Genomic DNA, 16,507 nt, shown 5'->3' with positions numbered 1-16,507 from the left:
TACCTGCAGCAGGAGCAGAAGAACATTCTGCAGCTCCTCGTTTGTTCTTCCAGGTTTATTTTTACGGATCACCTGTAAGTCATGCAGCTGTAGCATTCCCAGCTGGTTCCGAACATGCAGATAAATCAACAGAGGCAGAATTATAAAGGTGACAACAGCAACATTTTATATTAAAGCAGACACAGGTGATGTTGGGGTCCACACGCTGTTTTACACGACGACGTGGAGCTCTCTTCTGGATAACATGTCCTGTCTGGGATTGTGTCTCCAGGGGAGGTACAGGCTTCTGATTTTTGGCAGAATGACCCCGAAAGGTTGTAAGTTCTTCAATATTATTAGAAATTGATCATCGGTATATTCAGACCAGCAGGGGGAGCTAACAGAGCAAACAGCTGGATGCTACAGATGTTCTATGACTGAAACCTGCCTGAAGTCCACCAGATCCAACCAGCAGTTTGTCTTTCACACACATTGAACCACCTTGAGGGTCCATTTAGATTTGAACTTTGACCCTAAGAGCCTTTTAAGTATTCTTCCCCCTCCTTCTGGAGCTGTTCATTCAGAAGAGCTGAACAATGTTCCTAGAAGATCAAGGAGAACCAAATGAAGTTGCTGGACTGCTGCAGCTTGGATCAGGATGGAGTTCAGAACCAGTTAGAGGAAATGCATCACATTCACCACATAACACTATCAGAGATGATCTGGATCATGTTGGTTTGGACCAGTCAGAACCTTTCCATCATTTGTAAGCTCACATCGCGACTCCTCCCCCTCTCCGCATCCCGGTGGGCGGGTCTATTTTGTGTCTCGGATGAACATCACATCGCATACCTGCAGCGGACTGATCTGCCCCTAAGAGTGAGTATTCATTTTATTTCTTCTTCTTCTGTTTTCTCTCTATTTTCTTGTTGTAAATCTTTTTGTTTATGCTTTTCTCGCTGAATGCGCGTGCCTGTGAGTACATGCGATGTGACGTCACTGTGCGGCAAAAGTATTTCCTCTGCAGCAGAACCGGCGTGGGCGGGTCGGTGCCGACGGTCCTCCTTTGCTGGCTCTACTTTCCTGTGCGGAGTAATGTGATCAGTGATTTACAATAGCTGTTGTTATTAGTTATTGATCAGTTTTTTGTGTTTGTGATTATTGTGACACATCAAGGTGGACGCCCGCAGACAGCCTGACTTCCGGTGAGTTTTTCAGACTAAAAGCACGGGCTACTTCCGTTGGAATAAACAGATTTATTGATATGGAGTAGAATAAAGCCATGATCTGAACATTAGACCCAACATTAGAGACATGAATGTCCTGATGATCCTTGGTACAGGTTCAGTGACCTTTCTGTGATGGGGATGGGAGGAGCCTCGACAGCTCTGATGATTGAGAACACTTGCAGAAACACCTGCAGAGAGGGAGGACTACAAGTCCTCCTAAGGCCCATAGGTTTGAGAGGGTCCCAAGAGGGCTGAGGGAGCCCCAGCAGGTCTGTGGCCCCTGGAAGAAACCAAGGAGGTCAAAGTTCCTCGTGAGGTCAGCTACAGGAAGCATCAACATGTTCAACATCAGGACTTTGACCTGTCCTTCAGACCTTCAAGGTCCTCGTCTGGTCTGTGAGACCAGCAGACTCAGGAAATCCTGATGGTGGATCACAAAGTTCTTTAAGAGTCCCAGGTTCCTCCAACCTGCCTCCTGTCAGAACCTCTCTCCCACTAGAACCACTCTTCTGTAACTTGTTGGAAACTCAGCCTCTCCTTTGTGTTTCTAGGTCCATTTGGGTCAGACAAGGTTCTGGAAACACAGAGGGACAGAACCATTCTCTGGTGACATGATAAGTCCATTTTGAAATCATCTTCTTGTTCAGCATCAGCGGGACGGAGCCTCGTATCAGGACAAGGAACCAGAGCAAAGTGTTTTGATCCCCAGGTTCTGATTCTGCTGCTGAACATCCAGTCAGGAAGTTTCTGTTCTCTGAGAGATCCATAACCGATCAAAAAGAGCCCTTATTTTCCGTAGAAATTAATTTGACTCGGTTTTCTGTGGCACTTATTTTCCTTTTTCTTTAACAGTTTTTGTAGTTTTCCAATTCTTTGTGTGGTCCAGAACTTTGAGTCAAATGTTTATTAGATCATCAGAACTCACTCTAACCCGTCTGTGTTTCTGTTTCAGAGTGATGGACGTTCATCAGGACCGTCTGCAACTACTTGCTGTGAGTTTTTACTCTGAATGTGTTTTAACCAGAACTGACCCAGAAGCTGAGCATGAAGGTTTCACATGTTTGGTCCAACAGAACATAGAACCAAGAGCAGCTTCAGTCTGAAACACAGAACATACAGACACCCTGAGCTGCTGAATCAGAACCTGTTTGTGGAAGACCTGATTTCACAGACATGTCTGCAGGCTACTTCAGGTTATTCATGAAGAAAATCAGAACCATGGACTTCTGTCCAACAACACGGACCAGGAACAGATACCAGGGAAACCCAGAAAACTAAGCTGATCACTTTAACCAGAATCAACGTCTGAAAAGAATAAAATCCTATTTATAGCAGAAAGAGATGCAGTCAGGGTTCCTACACAGCACCGGTCTCTGCAGAGTCTGACCCATTCTGTGTGAGCTCTGAGCGGGTCTGGTAGCTGGATCCGTCGGTTCTTGACATTAAAGAAAACTTGAGTTTGGATCCTGTAATGTTTTGGAGCACCAGATCATCACACCTGAGCACAGATAGCAGTGATGGAGGTCGAGACGTTTTAAACGGGTTTTTTGTGAGAACACACTGAGTCCAGGCTGTGTCTGTGCCTTGAGTTAAGGAGCTGTTAGCTCAACTACAGGAAGAGTTCTGAGGTCAGCTTTCCATCGATCCAGATATCGATCCAGTCTGACTGAAATGAAACAGACACTTTCCCAGCACTGCATTCAAACCAGGCCAGCTTTATTCAGACACACACTCAGAGACAAACATGCCTGGCAGTCAGCAAGCAGGGCTTAGAATGAGATAAGATGGTAGCAGCAATAAGAAGCCAAAGAGAAACAAACATGATGAACAAACCTTTAAAGGAACCACGACCTTTATGTGAACATTTTCAAAATAAAAGCATCAGAAATACAGAACCTTAGATTTCAGGATTTGATCCATCTTCTCAAACCTGAGGGTTCATGTTGAGGGACAGAGGATCGACTCTCTGGTTCTGGGTCACTGCTGTTTAAGAGGATGTTTTATCAAAAGAGATATAACACAACTGACTCAGTTTCCCATCATGCCTCAGGAGAAGAGGAAGTGGCAGGCTGAGATGGAGAACAAGCATCGTCAACTGGAGGATGAAAAGAGAGCTCTGCAGCACCTGAAGGTTGGTTCTATATCTCCAGCTCCACCCACAGAATGTGTAACCATGGCAACAACCTGCTCTACACCCCTGAGAACATACATTTTCAAATACCTCAAAGCGGGGTGGCCTAAATAGGTGTGCCTCAGAATGGGAGTGGCCTGAACATTTCCAGGAGCAGATGAAAGTAACTAAACTAACCGCTGAGAAAAGATCTTGAACTTAATCTGTTCATGCCCAAACAAACATGATTGCCAAGTCAGGCCAGGTTCAGGGGTTCTGCCAAAACCATCTAATCACCTGGCGAGGAAACAGCTGATCTCCTCAGTACTGCAGTTCTACAGCCAGTCTGAGGGTCTGTTAGGAACAGAACAAACCAGGACCTCATTTCTTCTGCTAGCTGGTCTGAGTCCAATGTTTGCAAACTCTGGGGTATCTGCTCAGCATGAGGAGGTTCTGGGTCCAAACGATCACTTTCTCCTGATCCAATCATCATTTAGGAAAAACTGAAAACTTTAATGATGTAGGATGAACATCAGATCTGATGATTCATGAATAGATCATCTAAACAACATCTGCCCCCCAGTGCACCCCCCGCCCCCTCCAGTGTTTCAGTGTTTTATCTGTGGTTATTATATGACCATGGATCCAGACGTGTGGTGAGATGCAGCCTAACAAACAACAGCTGCTCAGTAAAAATATTGTGTATCAGAGATGCAGCTGCAGCTTTAAATAACATCCCAGCTGACAAAGGGAGCACATGCCGAACTGGATCTGATCCAAAGTCATCAAGCAACTGGTACCTCCTCTGGCAGCAGGAACGATGGGAGAAAAAAAAGGAATAGGGCTGAACAGATGGAAACTGGATTCAAGTTAGAAACCAGTTACACAGTTTTTTAGTTTTTTGGACAGTCAGAGAGTCACGTGGTACTGAAACTAAAACTAAGCCTGAACTGGATCAGGAAGGAGTTAAGGATCAAACATGTTTATAGCTGGGGTAAATGATTTACTATCAGTGTTCATTCATTCATCTGGTTTCACTGAAAAAACGTACCTTCACTTCACAACTCTGTCTTCAAAAACAGGACAAAGGAGCCTGGTTCTGATGAAGGAACCACCTTTTCATGCCCATATTATTTATTTGTTTTTTCTAGATTTTTATGTTCTGTCGGTAATACAACAAAAAGCAGAAGAACCTACAATAGAACACTTGAACAGAACAGTGCACAACTACATAGATGAGCCAAACACAATTATCCTTCTTTAAAAAAAGGAATAATTGACAGTTATAAAGAACTTATATATCCTGGCACAGTCAAGATCACAAAGCTGCCGAAGAATCACGATTCTTTGCCCTTAATGTAATTCAGAAGAGAGTCCCATGTCTGATCAAACTCCGTCTTAGTCTGTCAAGGTGCAACATGTCGAACATTTCTCCCATCCACTGAGCAACCGTTGGGACTGAATCCAGCTTATCCGTACTTATTAGCAAGAGATACAGTGTTAACAGCTCCCACAATTGCTGTTAGAGGGTTTGGTGACACATTTTTACCAAATGAATCAGAAAAACATTGAAAAACAGATTTCCAATATGGTTGAATATTTTTACAGAACCAAAAGGAGTGTGCTAGAGTACCTGTCATAGATTTACAACAAATACAAAATTGGGAAACGCCTAGAAAAAGTTTATGTAGTTTTTCTTGTGAAAAATAAAGTCTATGAATTGTTTTAAATTGCTTGAGATTATGTCTAGCATTTACAGAACATTTATGAATATTTCTTAAACAGTCTTCCCAAATTTCATCACTCAATTCTATATTAAGCTCAACCACCCAGGACTGTTTGTAATTCTCAGTATTAAATAAAATATTGTTATGAATGATTCGATGAAATGAGGAGAGTGCCCCACGAAGGCTCGGGTTTGACTTGATCATTTCTTCCAGAGTTTTATACTCAGTCAGGGATTCAAAATTTGGTATGTTCTTTTTGATAAAATATCTGACCTGCAAATATCTAAAAACAAATGGAGTTGGGAATTTTATATATTGCTTGAAGTTGTGAAAAAGAAGCAAAGTTTTCCCTTCAGATAAAGATCTTTTAGGCTACAGATGCCCCTCTGCCTCCAATCCGAGAAGACAGCATCATTTAGACCAGGTTGAGAAGCATGATTTTCACAGATAGGGGTGTCTGTATACATTTTAGGTGCTTTAATATAAAGTCTAACCTGTTCCCGTATGCTCAGAGAGTTATTGATTACAAAGCTGTCACTATATTGAGATTTATGTATTTTAACTTTAGTGGGATTGTTAAGCATTGCTAACAGGGAGGTATTCCAACATACCTGTTGTTCTATACACAACCAAGACGGATAGGGGCTCAAGGAGGGGGGTGCCTGGGGTATTCTCCACCAAGACAGCACTGAAAGGTGTACCTCCCAGTAATACATCTTAAAATCTGATAAGGACAAACCCTCCAGCTTCATGCGGCTTGCATAAGTGTTTCTTTGTGATTCTTATAGATTTATAGCCCCAAAGGAAAGGCACAACAACTGAATCTAACTCCTTAAAGTGAGATTGTGAAATATAGCAGGGAAGAGATTGGAGAAGATGAACAAAACGTAGCAACGCAACCATTTTAACTGCGCTTATTTTACCGACTTGAGAGATTAGGAGTGTCTTCCAATTGTCTATACTCTGAGTTTTTCAATCTTTTTATGCCAATTCATTCGGAGAAGGTCCTTGGATCCTTTCTTACAGCTATACCGAGGTAGGTGAAAGATTCAAATGTTTTTTTGAAGGATGTGGAGTGAATATATGTTAAATTAATCTTCTCAGATATAAGCATAAGTTCATTTTTGTGCCAGTTAACAGAAACCCTGAGAATTTACCAAATTCGTTGATTAAGGACACAGGCGGGGGTACAGTTGTTTCAGGATGAGATATGAACAAAAGTATATCATCCGCATAAAGCGAGATGTTTTGTTCTAAACTGAGGATACTAATTGGGGAGATTAAAATATTTTGTCTAATACTTGCTGCTAATGGTTAAAGAGCAATAGAAAATAAAAAAGGGGATAAGGGACATTCCTGACGAGTACCACGACTTATTGTAAAGGGGCGTGATAAGACTTGATTAGTGATAATGGAAACAGTTGGTTTAGCATAAATGAGCTCAATCCACTTTATAAAAGAGGGCCCAAACCCAAATTTTTTAAGTGAAAAAAACAGATATGGCCACTTAACTTGGTCAAATGCATGTTGCCATCTAAGGATATTATTGCTGCTTCCTCTGTATGCTTTGTTTACAAAATATGGAAGAAGCGGCGCATATTAAAGTACATGTGCTTACCAGGCATAAAACCAGTTAGAATGGGGTGGATAATAGAGCAAATGTGTTCCTTTAATCTGTTTGCTAAAACTTTACTGAGAATTTCAGTCTCTATAGATAGTAGAGAGATGGGGTGATATGAGGAGACCAGACAGGGATCTCGATCTGGCTTAGGTAAAAGAGAAATATAAGTAGGGGTAACCAACACATATGCAAGCATTGATTGAGCATATGCAATATAGAAAGGGCTAATTTTTCATGGAATGCTTTGAAAAATCCCGTCTGGTCCCCCTGCTTTATTGTTGGGAACAGAAGAGATCACTTTTAGTATTTAATCTAAATGAATATCTTTATCCAACAAGGAGGAGGATTCTCTCGATAATTTTGGCAAGTCGATCTTCTCAAAAATTGCTCCATTACCCCACTATCACAACTTCCATGGGACCGATAAACCTCTTTATAAAAATTAATAAGACATTCATTAATATGAATGGCTCTAGACGAACGAGAGTGCAGCTGACAAGCCAGCAATCTGTGGGATCAGTCCCCGAATTCAAAGTTTTACATGGACAAGCAAACGTGAAATATCCTTGGACATTATTGAGTTATACCATATTTCAGTGACAGAAAATTCTTCACCAGCTCCAGATAGCTATTTTCTTTATATAATGCCTCAAGGTCAGATAATTGGTTATCAATTTTGCTCATCCTATATTTAGATTTTTCCTTTTTAGCAGCTTCGTAGGATATGATATGACTCCTCAGAACAGACTTCATGGCTTCATAGAACGTAAAATCTTTTACCTCCATGTTATCATTAGTGTTTATGTATAGATCTATTTTGCTTGATAAGTAAGAATGACATTCCTTATTTAACAAAGAATTATTTAATGGCCAGTTAAATTTACTCTGTTTGTGATTAAGTTTTAAATATCTGACAGGAGCTTAGAATCTAAAATAAAATAGTCAATCCTTGAATTGGTCTTATGCACAGCTGAAAAATAAGAAATGCCTTTTGTTGTGGGGTGAAGAAGTCTCCAAATGTCCACTAAGTTAAATGACTGTATAAGATTATTAATAGTTATACTACTTTGAGACGCTCCCATATTTCGGTGCTGCCGATCAAGAAAAGGATCTAGAACCCAGTTCAAGTCTCCACCTAAGATAATATTAGTATAAGCATATGGCAAACTAGAGATAATGTTAAAAAGGGTTCCGAAAGAAAACTGCATCGTCAAAATTGGGGCCATAAACATTAACCAAGGTGACTGGAGTTGAATTTAGCTCTGCTGTAACAATCCAGTATCTGCCCCTGTTACCAGAAATAGTTTAGTGCTTGTGGATAAAAGGTATATTTTTTTGTTATAGCAACACCTCTTATCTTTGTGCTAAAGTTTGTTTGCGAAACGTAAGAAGCCCAGAATATGTTTCTTGAAGAAAACATAGTATATCAGCTTTAATGGTGCGTAAATGAGCTAACGCTTTTCCTCTCTTTAACAGGGTGTTTAGCATCCTAACATTCCAACTGACAAATGTAAATCCATTCCCACTGTTTTTACTCAATTTTCCAGACATAAGCCATCTGTTTTATATAAAGTAAAATAATAGAAAGACACAAAAAGGAAAGGTGTAACCCTGATGATGGATGCACTTAAAAAAGAAGAAAAACTGCAATCCAAACAAACAAACAACCTCAATGCTACAAGCAAACGTACTTATTAAACAAATAATTTGACCTCACCCATTTCACAGTACATGTAACATTCTGCCGTATGGTGTGATCCTAGAGCCTAGCCTATGCCAGAGTCAGTGTTCCAGTCCCGAACCTCTCCATTCAGAAATTTCTCACCGTGGGCAGAAGTATTGAACACTCTGGTGTTATCTTTGACCGTAACCACGAACCTGGCTTGGTGTCTGAAGACATCCAATGGTTGATCAAAATATTCCTGCCCCAATAAAACGGAGAGCAGCTTGGCAACAAACTCGGAGGGTCCGCCATTTTCTGCTTTTTCTCTTATTCCAATAATGCGGATATTTTGCCTCCAAGAGCAGGACTCCAAATCCTCCTTCCTAGCCCGCCTTATCATACACATTAAAGCCAGGTTCCCATGCTGCCTCTCCAGCTCCTCCAGACGCTTCTCATGAGCTCCCATAGCTTCCTCGGTGGCACAAACACGATCACAAATGGTCGATAAACTTCTTTCAAGATTGCTAAGGGACCCTTTAAGTTCATCAAATCTCACATCCACCGCATTATTCATATTATGTATTGCGGTTAGAATATCTTCGTCGGTGGCTGAAGCCGAAGCAGCAGAGCTAGCGCTAGCTGCTATGGCACCTGTGTTTTTGTCCTTTGCATCAAAATCGTCACAAAAAGACTTTCAGATCTGAGTCCCTTGCCTTTTCTAGTCATTTTGCATCCAGCCACCGAGGGACTATAGCGTAACAGCTCAAGAATAATTCGGTCAGGCACAAAAAGAAAAAGAATTACGGTGGAGCTCGTCCCAAACACGTCTACTCCACCTCGCGGTCCGCCAGCTTCCTCTTCATGCGCATATCTATCAGTGGATTCTCTAGTTCTTACAGCACCATTCTGATCAGCGTCTGACAGAAAGGTAGCATCCACCAAACTCACTGACAACAACAGAACCATGTTCTCCATATTCACCTGGATGCGTCAGTATGACTGTTTCCCCTTCAGTCGAAAGCTCTGAGGGAGCGTTGGCTGCTGGAAGGACCCCCAACTGCTGGACCAGATCATGACCAGGTCCGGAGTCAGCTAGAGGAGGACGAGGCCAAGACCAGGAACCTTGAGGAGTCAGTCAGAAGGTCTGATCTGGTTTACTGTGACTTTAATTTGCTTCAAACACGTCTGCACCAATCTGTTTAAAACTAATTTATTGAAGGGTTTCATCTAATTTATCCCTGAGTTTATGAATGTATCTGTGTGTTTGTGGTCTGCAGGTTGGAGCAGGATCTCTTAAGTCTGGAAACTGGATCTGTCAGTCAGCCCGTAACACACTGTGTTGTAAGTAAACACACGGACTGAATCTCATTGTGATCATTTTATTTCGAAAAGCGTCTCAGCTGTTGCCTCAACAGAGGCTTTGATTGTGGAGGGTGACTTCCTGTCTGTTTGTTTGTGTCTCCAGGTGATGTCAGCTCCTGATCCAGGTAAACTACTTTCTCTGTGTATTGTTTTGTTGCTTCTTCATCTGACCCATGTCTTTGATCAGCTGTTCAGGTTAAAGGTCAAAGCAGAATCCAACTGGGCGGAGCTAAGCCATCAGGTCAGATGATCCAAGGTGGGAGTGATTACACCAGTCAAATTACAGTAAAGTGTGATGGCGTTACATTCGGTCTTTTTATTTGCCCCTTTGTCCAATGAAACCCTGCAGAGGCCAAAGTTCACAAAAGTCTTCAAGTCAGCAAATCAAGAGAAGGACTGGGAGAGATGAAGAAAGGTGAGTCTGAGATGTTCAGCAGATAAACTACACCTGAACTGGAGGTGAAGTACAGGTCAACCAGAAGAGGCATGCAGATGACAGGGTTTTCATTTATTTTTTACATGTTAACAACAGGTTAATAACATGTTAACATATTTATGACATGTTAACATTTATTATACATTATTATTAGACACTTTTCTGCTCCAATCCCTGCTAGCTTGCATTCTTTTACTCTTAACTATTTATCTCTTTGCCAAAATCACAGAAAAGTTGGACTAAAATACCAGGGACTCCCAAGGATTATTATTATTTTAAATTTTTCTAGAAAACCTTATTATACACTGTGGAGCCATGGATGACGTGGCTAAGAAAAAATCAGAAAGACTGAAGGAGGATTTCACTCGTCTTCTGAATATTGTTGGAGGTCTCAATATCAAGGTGTTTCTCAGGGGACCCTTTGCACCGATTTTCTGTGGAGATGAGATTTTTTCAAGACTTCTGATGATTAATAAATGGTTGAAAAAAACATGTGCTACTACACCTGTGAACTTCATCGACAACTTTAATATTTTTGGGAAAAAAGACAACTCTTCAAGCAAGATGGTTTCTGTTTGAACAAGCCAGGAGCCAAACGTCTCGCATCTAATCTCTTCTATTCAGTAAATAATCCGCCAACAGCTTCGACCTTCAGCAGAGAACATGGAGTATCAACAACAATGATAACGCTGCCTCCAACAGCTCCAGCAGAGATGGAGATAACCAGGCAGTTGGCTAAGAGAGTTCATCACAAAAGGCCTCTTTCCGATAAATTTCACAGGAGAAGTGCACCCCCCCTGTTAAAACCCCCTCCCCCCAAACCCTGACCCTGACCAACACCCCTGTTAAACCCCTATCACCCATGACCCCAACCCAGACCACATAGAACTTTCCCATCTCCCCACTGAGCCCAATTCTTGCTTTTCTGGTTTCATTGATAACATGAAAGAAGTTTTTAAGAGTGGGACCCAAATGGTTCTGACATCTTCTCCATTCAACACCCCCCGTGGCCGAGGCCCTGCTACTAAACCAACATCTTCCAAATGCTGCAGACCTCCACCACCTCCTAATCTATCTCCTCCTAATCAGGACCTTCAAATCACTTCTTTGTGATACAGTCTGGGCCCCAGTGGTAACTCTATCAGAAATGATCATGTCCAGGAAAAACATGGGCCCCTAATAGGAGATAGTTGTAAAATCTCTGTGCTTCTATGTGACAGAAAGAACAAAGCTAAAAGGATAAGAGACAGTCATAAACTATCAACAGAAGCCATAAACTGTCAGGTACAACCAGACACAGAGTTAATATCAGCAACTAAGTCATATAAACTGGTTTTATTGAACATTAGATCTCTATCAGGAAAATCATTTTTAATCAATGACTTCATTACTGACCACGATCTTAATGTTCTGTTTTTAACAGAAACATGGTTACATGAATTTAATGAAGCTCCCATCCTGATAGAGGCGACGCCTCCAAACTACTATTTTCTTTGTGAGAGCAGACAGCAAAGAAAAGGTGGAGGGGCTACTTTGTTTAAAGATTTATTAGAGGGTAAAAAAGTATTTCTGGGAAAATTTGACTCTTTTGAATATGTGGCTCTCCAGGTAAAGAGCCCGGTCCGAACCAGGTTCTTGAATATTTACAGGCCTCCTAAGTCCAAAACAAACTTTATCAGTGATTTTAATGAACTTTTATCTGTGATATGTGTTGATTATGACTGTTTAATTATTGTGGGAGACTTCAACATTCACATGGAAAATCCTGAAGACAGAAGTCCAATAGATCTATGTGACACTCTTAGAAATGTTGGTTTGACTCAACATGTTAAACAGCAAACACACAAACAGGGACATATTTTGGACTTGATCATCACTAAGGGTCTAAACATTTCCAAGGTGTCTGTAACTGATGTTTCTCTATCTGACCACTTTTCTGTTATTTTTGAAAGCATCATCTGCAATGACTCAGTTTGCCAAAGAGACATGATAAGAAAACGCATCTTTAAGGACGGTGCTGCTGAAACCTTTAACCAGATTTACTCTTCTACCTCCACTTTGTCCTGTAACACTGTAGATGAGCTGGTAGATAACTTTCATTCTAAAATCTCAGACATCATTGATTCAATTGCTCCAATTAAAGTGAAAGTCGTTTCTGGGAAGAAAATGTCTCCATGGAGAAGTGCTCCACCAGTCAGAAGTGAATAAAAGGAGTGTTGAAAAGCTGAATGCAGGTGGAGAAAGACTGGACTCCAGGTTCACTATATTATCTATAAAGAGAGACTATACAGATATAACCTACAACTGAAAAATGCAAGAGAATCTTTCTTTTCTGAGATCATCAGTAAAAACATTAACAATGCTGGTGTATTATTTGCCACGGTCGACAGGATAACAAACCCTCCTGTAACTGTAGCATCTGAACTCCACTCTACCAGGACCTGCAATGAATTTGTTAACTTCTTCACTGAAAAAACCCAAAAGATCAGAGAGGCAGTCAGAACATCCACATCAACTCCAGGACCAATGTTGTCTCCAACTAGAACTGATTTTGACAAAATTTCCCAATTTCACCAAATAAACTACAAAATCTTAGAAGAAATCGTGCAGCAACTAAGTTCTTCTTCCTGCTGTCTCGATGTTTTACCCACAGCTTTCCTTCAGAAAGCTTTGCCTGTAATAACATCTGATTTAACACAAATAATAAACACGTCCCTTTTGTCAGGTGTTTTCCCCCAGGCTCAGAAAACAGCAATTATCAAACCTTTATTGAAAAAGAACAACTTGGACAAGCTGCTACTACAGAACTACAGGCCTATATCAAACCTCCTCTTCATCAGTAAGATTATTGAAAAAGCTGCGTTTCAGCAGTTAAACAACTTCCTAACAACGACCAGCCGCTTCGATGTCTTCCAGTCAGACTTCCTGCTCACCACAGTACAGAGACGGCTCTTGTCAAGGTGTTCAATGACATCCGTATAAATGCAGACTGTGGAAGAACCACGGTGCTGGTATTATTGGAACCTTAGTGCAGCATTCGTCACTGTTGATCATTTTATTAGAGCGCCTGGAAAACTGGGTCGGCCTTTCTGGTACAGCACTCAACTGGTTTAAATCCTACTTGAAGGACAGAGACTTTTTTGTGTCAGTAGGTAACTTTACATCAGAAACACAAAAATCACATGTGGCGTTCCCCAAGGGTCCATCTTAGGGCCCCTCCCATTCAATATCTACATGCTCCCCCTAACTCAGATTTTAATAAACAACAACGTAAGTTATCATAACTATGCAGACGACACACAGCTATACGTTACGATGTCACCAGGTGACTATGAAGCAATTCAAGCGCTGGGTAAATGCTTAGAAGAAATCAATGCATGGATGGGCCTAAATTTTCTTCAGCTGAATCAAAACAAAACTGAAGTAATAATTTTTGGACCAAAGGAAGAGCGTTTAAAAGTTAGCACACAGCTTCAGTTAATACAGCTAGAAACCACCAGTCAGGCTGGAAACCTGGGTGTAGTGATGGACTCAGACCTGAACCTTCAGAGGAACATAAAGACAGTAACAAGGTTGACCTTCTATCACCTAAAGAACATCTCCAGGATTAAAGGACTAATGTCTCAGCAGGACCTTGAAAAACTAATTCATGCGTTCATCTTTAGTAGAATTGATTACTGCAACGGTGTCTTCACAGGTCTGCCTAAAAAGTGGATCAGACAGCTGCAGTTGATCCAGAACGTTGCTGCCCGCGTCCTCACTAGAACTAAGAAAGTGGAGAACATCGGCCCGGTTCTAAAGTCTCTACACTGGTTCCCTGTAGCTCAGAGAATAGATTTTAAAATACTTCTGTTAGTCTATAAATCACTGAATGGCTTAGCACCAAAATTCATTTCAGACTTGTTGTCAGTGTATCAACCACCCAGACCTCTCAGGTCTTCTGGCTCAAATCTACTCTGTAGAACCAGAACCAAACATGGAGAAGCAGCTTTTAGTTCTTATGCTCCACTAATCTGGAATAAACTCCCAGAAAACTGTAAAGGTGTTAAAACCCTAAGTTGTTTTAAATCAAGATTAAAAACGTATTTGTTTAGAGCGGCCTTTGACTGGGCCATCTAAACATTTTCCTTTCATTTTCTTATCATTTTATCATAATGTTTTATTAAATTTGTTTTATTATCAGCTTTTTAATTATTCATGTTTTATTCTCTTTAATTATTTATTACCTTTCTGCCACTGTAATGTACTTTTCCTTTTATGTCTTTTATGGTTTCTTTTTTTCATGTACAGCACTTTGAATTGTCTGGTTGATAACATGTTAACAACATATTTATTACATGTTAACTACATGTTTATAACATCTTAACAGATTTATTAAATGTTACCAACAGGTTTATAACATGTTAACAGGTTGATTAGATATTCACTTATTTACTGCACATTAACAACAGGTTCATGAACCTGCTAACAAAGGTTTGCAGCTGTAGCTACCATTCATTTTTGGTCAACTTGTTTTCACTCAGCTCTAGTTTCGAAATATTTAACTGGAAATCCAGATTGCAGGGTTGGCAGGTCAGACATCAGGACATGAGACAGTGATGTTGACATCATCGGGAGTTATTCAAGGTTGGAGTATCACCTGTGTGTCTCTAACAGCTGTCTGTCATTTTTACTAACACCTGTTTCATGTTGTAGCTGCTTCAATCTGTGTGTCAACCTCTCTGACCACATCCTTCCTTCCAGCGATGTACTCAGTGGAAATTAAAGTAGAGCGGGACCGAGTGACGGGGGAAACCCGGGTCTTGTCCACTAACACCAAACTTCCTGTTGACTTCTCCAATCAAGGGGTCAAAGTGTATGAAGATGAGCAGAAAGGTCAGCAGGGGAACACCAGCATGAGATAAACACAAACATAGCGGGCTTTATGAGAAGAGACGAGCAGCCTCATAGTGGATCCTAATGGTGATGAGGAGGATGGTTCCAGATTTAATATGAAAACATTCTGTTCGTTATGACTCAGTGTCTTTCTCCTAAAGTAACCGCAACTGATGACATCATGATGCATGCATGAGAAACACAATAATCTGATCCACACCTGACTTTCAGGAGAACAAATCAGGTTAGTGTGGTTCACACCTGATCATTAGTGACACCTGCAGCTGAGGGAAACATTCAGTCTTGCACGCTGTGATATCATCCAGTGCTTTGTTTTTATTGCTCCTTCAGCTACAGGTGTGTCTGGTGTCCCCCTCTAACCTGTCTCTGCCTGTCCCCTAGTGGTCCATGAGATGAACGGCGAAGACGCTCAGCTGCTCAGTTCCTCTGAGGTTGAAGATCTCATCCACAAAGCTGACGAGGCCTCGATAATGTCTCAGTCTGTCACCACGGTAACCTCCCTGCCAACAGGAGAGGTCCTACGGGAGTTGGGCCTCACATCAGAACCAGGTCCCGGGCCCACATGGAGCCCTGCACCTAGCCACATGCCAGTTGCCATGCTGACTTCCACGCCGGCCCCACCTGTCGCTGCAGAGATCACCGGGCTGGAGGCCAAAGTAGGTGGTGAACCGAGAGGGGCAGAGGCCAGTGCTGAAAACCCGGTCACCATGGTGTTTATGGGCTACCAGAATGTGGAAGATGAGGATGAGACCAGGAAGGTTCTGGGGCTGCATGGCACTGTTAAGGCAGAGCTGGTGCTAATCGATGATGTTGACAGAAAGGTAGATCCACTTCCTCCTGCCTCTGCTTCTGCGGCCCGCTCTGCTGCTCCTCCGACCTCCGCTGCCCAACCCACACCTGACAAACCTTCAGAAATGATAGTGGCGAGCAATGGGGAGGCGGCGGTGGAGGGAAGGGCGATAGTGGAGAAGAAGAAGAAGCCATGTAAATGCTGTAGCATCATGTGACCATCATGTGACCTGTCCGAATGACTCAGATTCTAACTCCACCCACTGCACAGTTCTTTGCCTTTAACAACATGGCATCACTTGCAGTTTCCTTCATCAGGTTTACAAAATCTTTTCATTTCTACTCTTCTTTCACTTGAATACGCCTCCTGTTTCCAACACAACTGAGCACATTAGCATGTTAGCTTTACCCTCCCCAGGTGTGTTTACCTGTATGCTTGTTGTCCATCTTCTAAAGGAGGAAATAAATTGGAGTTAACATGAAGCTAAGTCTGTGTGTTGGCCTCAGGCTGCAGGTGAACCTTTCACAAGAGGTCTCTGTAAAATAAACTTCCTGCCTCATGCTCACATGACAGCGTCCTGTTTCGCGTCTGTGATTGAGGGCAGGGGGCTCATCTACAAAGGGTCTGTAGGCACAAAATTGTGCATCAATAATACTGACTGTGGAAATGAGCTCAGATCCACAACAACTCTTAG

General features: G+C 41.7%; 1 protein-coding gene across 8 annotated transcripts; it reads left to right on the top strand.

Annotated features, from left to right (window-relative positions):
- The first annotated feature begins 773 nt into the window (after positions 1-773).
- palm1a (paralemmin 1a) lies at positions 774-16,295 on the top strand. 8 transcript variants are annotated; one of them, XM_047373965.1, is made up of 12 exons: positions 774-858; positions 993-1,064; positions 1,156-1,184; positions 2,161-2,200; positions 3,259-3,339; positions 9,344-9,471; positions 9,607-9,670; positions 9,795-9,816; positions 9,879-9,947; positions 10,041-10,106; positions 14,871-15,002; positions 15,405-16,295. In XM_047373965.1, the coding sequence occupies exons 4-12, from the start codon at positions 2,165-2,167 to the stop codon at positions 16,028-16,030; spliced, it is 1,224 nt and encodes a 407-aa protein (XP_047229921.1). In that variant the 5' UTR covers positions 774-858; positions 993-1,064; positions 1,156-1,184; positions 2,161-2,164; the 3' UTR covers positions 16,031-16,295. The 8 variants fall into 8 exon arrangements, with proteins under 8 accessions (XP_047229921.1, XP_047229918.1, XP_047229923.1 ...); XM_047373962.1 differs by having other exon boundaries at positions 942-1,064; XM_047373966.1 differs by having other exon boundaries at positions 806-858; positions 993-1,024.
- The last annotated feature ends 212 nt before the right edge of the window (positions 16,296-16,507 follow it).

This window comes from Girardinichthys multiradiatus, chromosome 9 (genome assembly GCF_021462225.1).
Source record: "Girardinichthys multiradiatus isolate DD_20200921_A chromosome 9, DD_fGirMul_XY1, whole genome shotgun sequence".
In the NCBI taxonomy this organism is placed as follows: Eukaryota; Metazoa; Chordata; class Actinopteri; order Cyprinodontiformes; family Goodeidae; genus Girardinichthys; species Girardinichthys multiradiatus.
The sequence above is the reverse complement of the archived record's forward strand: the minus strand, read 5'-3'. Positions and strand labels throughout refer to the sequence as shown.